This window comes from Muntiacus reevesi, chromosome 3 (genome assembly GCF_963930625.1).
Source record: "Muntiacus reevesi chromosome 3, mMunRee1.1, whole genome shotgun sequence".
Lineage (NCBI taxonomy): Eukaryota > Metazoa > Chordata > Mammalia > Artiodactyla > Cervidae > Muntiacus > Muntiacus reevesi.
In genome coordinates this window covers 109,043,622-109,049,621 of record NC_089251.1, presented here as the reverse complement: position 1 = coordinate 109,049,621, position 6,000 = coordinate 109,043,622, and the positions used below count along the sequence as shown (strand labels likewise).

General features: G+C 58.4%; 1 protein-coding gene across 5 annotated transcripts in view; it reads left to right on the top strand.

The window, feature by feature from the left end:
* MYOM3 (myomesin 3) overlaps window positions 1-6,000 on the top strand; it is a 52,958-nt gene that overhangs the window by 15,297 nt on the left and 31,661 nt on the right. For all 5 annotated transcript variants that reach the window (XM_065930060.1, XM_065930064.1, XM_065930059.1 and 2 more), the window contains 5 exons: window positions 968-1,129; window positions 1,773-1,914; window positions 2,911-3,110; window positions 4,262-4,315; window positions 4,704-4,831. In XM_065930060.1, the coding sequence (XP_065786132.1) occupies window positions 968-1,129; window positions 1,773-1,914; window positions 2,911-3,110; window positions 4,262-4,315; window positions 4,704-4,831 (686 nt within the window). The remainder of the gene's footprint in view (window positions 1-967; window positions 1,130-1,772; window positions 1,915-2,910; window positions 3,111-4,261; window positions 4,316-4,703; window positions 4,832-6,000) is intronic.

The window sequence follows — 6,000 nt, the reverse complement described above, 5'->3', positions numbered from 1 at the left end:
CGGGCTTTTCAGAGTCAGTGTGTGGGTGCAGGCAAGAACTGCTACTTGTGAGCTGGAAGACCGCTGGGGGATCACGGGCCAGGGCTGGGGAAGGCCCAGTCAGCTCAGGCAGAAGGAGACGGACCAGCCAGGGAGGAGACGGCGGCTGAACCTCCTGCCCTATTCGTGACCAAGCCTGCAGCCGAAGAGCCAGGAGTGCCACACCCCCAGCAGCTTGAGCCTAGGGAGGTGCCCCTTGGGGGGCCTGGGGGCGGAGGAGTAGGGAAGCCACGAACCCTGAGAAACTGCTGTGCTAACAGGCCGAGATGTCCCCCAAACCTGTAGACTCTCGGGGACAGAGGTGGTGCTGATGGGCAGGAGGGGCCTTTGCGGGACAAGGAGCAGCATGGTGCGCAGCAGGACCTCAGGCGAGGCCTGGAGCCCACAGCCCCTTCCCCGAGTCCTCGCCCCTCTCCCTAAGCTCCCACCTGCCGACCTCCCACCCTCCTCCCAACCCTGACCCTCCTCACCAACACCCCACCTTCTCAGTAAGTCCTCTCTCCCTTTCCTGAGTCCCCATCCCCCGAAAACAAGCCCCTCCCTTCCTTGAGCTCACAACCCCCACCCACCGAGCCCTATCTCCTTCCTTGAGCCCCCAGCCTCCCAAAGAGTCTCCGACTCTCACACCAGGTCCCCCCTGCTCTTGTTCCCACTTCCTCAGAGAACCTCCAACTCCCCACCGAGCCAGCAGCCCCCCCGCCCCTTCCCCAGGCGCTCCCCACCCCGCCACCCCCACCAAGCCTGCTACAGAGGAAAGTTCAGAGATCACCTTGGCAGTCCTGAAGGTCACCACTCACTGCCCCAACTCCCCAGCAGAGCCTCCAACCGCCGGCCAACCGCATCCCTGCCTGAATCCCAAAGCACCTATGGGTTCCCGGGTGAACTCCGGATCGCCCACGAGCTCACCCTGCAGCCCCTCTCCCTGCAGGGAGGCTGCTGAGGTCCTCCAGCCGCCGGCAGATCCTCTATGCTGACCGCCAGGCAGTCCTGAAGGTGGCCTGCGCCTACAAGGAGGATGAGGGCCTCTACACGGTCCAGGTGCCGTCGCCCTTTGGGCTCCGGGAGCAGAGCGCCTACGTGTTTGTGAGAGGTAAGCGGTAGCTGAGTGCAGGGGGCCTAGCCAGAGCCCAGGGACCAGGACTCTGCCTTGACCGACTTGCCGTGGGACGTGGGGGCGAGTCCCCAGCTCCTTGGGGCCTGAGTGCCCCTGCTGTATAGTGAATGGGGGTGTTGAGGCGGAGTCTTTCTAAGATTGCCCCATGACCCTCCTCCAAAGGGACACAGCCTGAGAGTCTCAGGCTCGGAGGGAGTTGGAGAGGAGGGCTGAGCATGAGCTGGCATCCTTCTAGTCCTGCTTGATTTCTGCCTCCCGGCTTTGCCACTTCTCCTGTTGGGTGACCTTGGGTGGTTGGCTTTTCCTCCAGGAGATTCGGTATTCCCAAGCAAAACAGAGAATTGCTCTGGGACTCAAAGATGAATTGTGCCAATTGTTCAGGCAGATGGTGTAGAATGGGCCCCTAATAAACTGGACTCCCACCCACCTACCCCTAGATGCTGCTATTTAAAAGAACAGGCTGTCTTGGTCTTGGTCTTCAAGATCAACTGCACCCCTGGGGAGTTAGCGAGAAGAGGAATGATGGGTGGGAATGGGAGGGGGTTGGTTGCCACGTGGACATTGACTGGAAGAGCTGCCCCTACTGTCTTCCCGCGCCCCGCACCGTCCCGGGTTTCAGATGCTGCAGCCGAGAAGCCAGGAGTTCCAGGCTCCCCCTTGAATGTTCGATGCCTGAATGTGAACAGAGACTGCCTCATCCTGACCTGGACCCCACCCAGTGACACCCGGGGCAACCCCATCACTGGCTACTCCATCGAGCTGTGAGTGGGTCTCTTGCGTGGCAGAGCCCACGGTGGGAGATGGCTCTGTGAGAACAAGAGTGGGGGCCACAGGAAACAGGGACCCCATGCCTCTCCTCGGGACAGGGTCGGAGGCAGGTGTGTTATTTAGGGGTAACAGAAATGTGTCCACCACTGGAGTCAGCCACTGCCCCGGACGCTTTACGGCACAAGCTGGTCCTGGGAGGGACAAACATCAGAGCTTGAAACCTGAGCACACGTGGCTTCAGTGGCTGCTTTCCTCCCTGAGTGAGAGACCCAGGAGTCCTGAGCCTGGAGGGAGGGTCTTCCCAGGAGGGGGAGGGCCCACACATCCCTCCTCCTTCACCCACTGTCAGCTCCGAGGCCCTAGCTGGAGATAAGGCTTAATCCAGCCACTTGAATCCTTACAACAACCCCTATCTGAGGGGGTAGGGGATGCTCTAGTGCCCCATTCTACAGATGAGGAAACTGAGGTACACTGCCCCATCCAGCCAGTGCTAGGAATAGTGGTACCCAGAGGGTGTAGAGATCCCAGACTCTGAGGATCCCTCTAGAACACACACCAACAGGGGAGTGGACAGCCCTCGGGGAAATGCTAAGTCACCCACTCATGAGCCACGTGACCTTGGGCAAGTCATTTCACTCCTTAAACTCAGATCCCACTGGTAGGTAGAGTGAAGGTAATCACACCTAACCTCAAGGACCTTCAAGATTAAACAAGATGAAGGATGTGAAGGACACAGCAGAGCTCCAGCCCACAGGAAAATTCCATGAATGGCACTAGCTCTTTTGATTAGCATCCTGGTTGGTGGAGGATGGTGAGAAGGCCTCCTACGAACCCAAGGCTGGAGCCGGGCTTTTAAATGGAGAGCATGTGTTTCCCTGGCCGAGACGAGCTGGGCAGACAGCCCAGGGTGGGGGAATGGCCCTGCTAGAGGCTCAGACTGAGGGTGTGAGTCACGGGCAGGGGCTGAAGCCGGGGATTCTCTCCCACAGGTGCCAGGGAGAGTCTGAGGAATGGGTGCCGTGCCACCAGGCTCCTGGTGGGACCTGTCGGTGCCCAATCCAAGGCCTCATCGAAGGCCAGAGCTACCGGTTCCGGGTGAGAGCCGTCAACAAAGCGGGCAGCAGCGTCCCCTCCAAGGCTTCCGAGCCGGTTGTCATGGGTGATCACGACGAAGCTCAGAGGAAGACAGGTGGGCACAGAGGCCCTGAAAGGACGGGCTAGAGCTTCCATCAGGGCACACCCAGGACTGCCTCACACAGGAGACAGGCGCACGGCCCCCATTCCCAGCCCTGGTCCAGGAGACGAGACACAGCCCAGCCCTCAGGAACCCCCAGTCTGATGGAGGAGACACAGCCTCAGTTCAGTTCAGTTTAGTTGCTCAGTCATGCCTGACTCTTTAGGACCCCATGGACTGCAGCACGCCAGGCCTCCCTGTCCATCACCAACTCCCGGAGTTTACCCAAACTCATGTCCATTGAGTCGGTGATGCCATCCAACCATCTTATCCTCTGTTGTCCCCATCTCCTCCTGCCTTCAATCTTTCTCAGCAACAGGGTCTTTTCTGATGAGTCAGTTCTTCGCATCAGGTGGCCAAAGAATTGGAGTTTCAGCTTCAGCATCAGTCCTATCGATGAATATTCAGGACTGATTTCCTTTAGGATGGACTGGTTGGATCTCCTTGCAGTCCAAGGGACTCTGAAGAGTCTTCTCCAACACCACAGCTCAAAACCAACAATTCTTCAGCGTTCAGCGTTCTTTATAGTCCATCTCTCACATCCAAACATGACTACTGGGAAAACCATAGCTTTGACACAGCCTCAGGAACCCCTAGTCTGATGGAGGAGACACGGTGCTGTCCTTAGCAACCCCTAGCCTGAGGGGGGCTTTAGAGCTTGTCTGCTGAAAGAAACACAAATCTTAGCACCAGATGCTAATCTGGGGTGAAACCACAGCACCTTCTTCAGATGCCCTTAACCCACAGGAGGGAAACTGCCCTGACTCAGAAGCTCCCAGCCTGGAGGGTGGAGGCGGGGAGGCAGAGTGGGGGACACAGCCCTCTCAGCCCCGAGGAGTCACCCTGAGCCGGGTGTGCTGTGCCCTCAGAATCTGACCCCATCGCTCCTCCTTTCTGTCCCACTTTGTCCCCAGCGGGCAGAGCACCTCCGGGGTCTGAGAATGCCACCTGCCTGGGGACACACAGAGGGGCCGAGAGGCCAGGACCAGGGGCGGGGGAGGAATTGGCCCCCAGCGCCAGGCAGGCCCTGCTCTGTCCCTTCCTGCCCCAGCCACACGCCCTGCAGCCCTTGGTTCTCCGCTAACAGGTTCCATTCTCCATCCTAGAGATCCCCTTTGATATGGGAAAAACCATCACGGTCAGCACAGATGACTTTGACGGTATGCGTGAACCCCCTGACCCTTGGCCGCAAGACTCCAGCCCCCCACCTTTGCAGCCTGGAAACTCTGGGACTCAAACTGGCCCAAGGCAGAAGCTGCCTGCGGGCATGGGTGGGGTGGTGAGCGTGGGGGATCCAGCTTGGGGCCAGGCTCTTGGGTGGGTGCCTGCGCCCCTCCTGGGGGACGCAGACGTTGGGGAAAGTCTCCAGCAGGACATGGGGAGACCCGGGCTCTGGTTCCGGCCCTGCCTGCCCGGCCTTGTTGTGTGACTAAAGCAAGTTCCTGCCCCTCTTCTGGGCCCCGGCCCCCACCTAGGTGAAGTGAGGGGCTGAGATCTGGGGTCTCTGAGGGCCCACACATCTCAGTCCCCGGGCGACTCTGGTTCCAGACTTCGTGACCATCCCCTCACCCCCGACTAACGTCCACGGCAGCGAGATCCGTGAGGCCTACGTGGTTCTGGGCTGGGAGGAGCCGAGGCCCCGGGGCAAAGCCCCGCTGACATACTTCCTAGAGAAGGTATGGAGACCCCAACGGCCCCGGCCCCAGGCCAGCCAGAGAAATAGGAACGCTGTGGGACCAGGATGTGAGGGGGAGGCTGGTCCAGGGAGGCGCTGAGAGACCCCAGCGGCATCCCCTGGGGAACCCTAATGAGAAGAGGATTTTCTGTCTGGAAGTCCTGAACATAGCCCTACACGGAGGCAGGGGGTGGGTTAACCTTTTGAGGTTATCTCCAGCTATGGAAGGGATTTGAAGTGTTGAGGGGAAGGAGTTACTGACATTCAGATGGAGGAACTGGAGCGGTCTTCCCAAGAAGGTGAGTTTAGAGTAAAAGCCTAAAGGAAATGGGGCTTCTCTCAAAGCTCAGTCGGTAACGAGTCTGCCTGCAATGCAGGAGACCCGGACTCAATGCCTAAGTCAGGAAGATCTCCTGGAGAAGGAGATGGCAACCCACTCCAAATTGTTGCCTGGAAAATCCCATGGACAGAGGAGCTTGGCAGGCTACAATCTATGGGGTCGCAAGAGTCGGACACGACTGAGCAGCTAAGCATGGCACTAAAGGAAATCAGGGGCCAGCCAGAGATGTCTGGGGGAAGAACATTCCAGGAAAAAAGACCAGCAAGTGCAAAGACCCAGAGGCAGGGGTGGGGCCTGGCACCATCGGGGAGCAGCAGGGGGCCACAGAGCCTGGTGGGTGGACAAAGTGGGACGTGGGATGTGACCAGACAGATGGCGGGAGTCAGACCACGAAGCAGCTTTTACTCCAGGGAGACTCGGGGCTTGGGAGGGTGCTGAGCAGACACGGATGGGATTTGACTTGAGCTGTGAGAGGATTCCTCTGCCTGCCATTTGGAGAAAAGATTGGAGGGAGCTAAAGGTAGAAATAGGCAGACCAGATCAGAGGCTATTGAGATAGCTCAGATGGTGAGAGACGATGGTGGCTTTGGATCAAGGTTCTGGAAGGGGAACTTGAGAGTGGTAAACCATGGTTGGATTCTGGATAAATTTTCAAGGTAGAGCCAGCTGGATTTGGGATTTGGGGGTATTTTTTGGTTGGTTGTTTTTTTTGTTTTTTGCCACACTGCGCAGCTTGCAGGATCTTAGTGCCCCAATCAGGGATCAAAGCTGGGTCCTGGCAGTGCCTAACCACTGGACCGCCAGGGAATTCCCCCAAGTGAATTTACTGA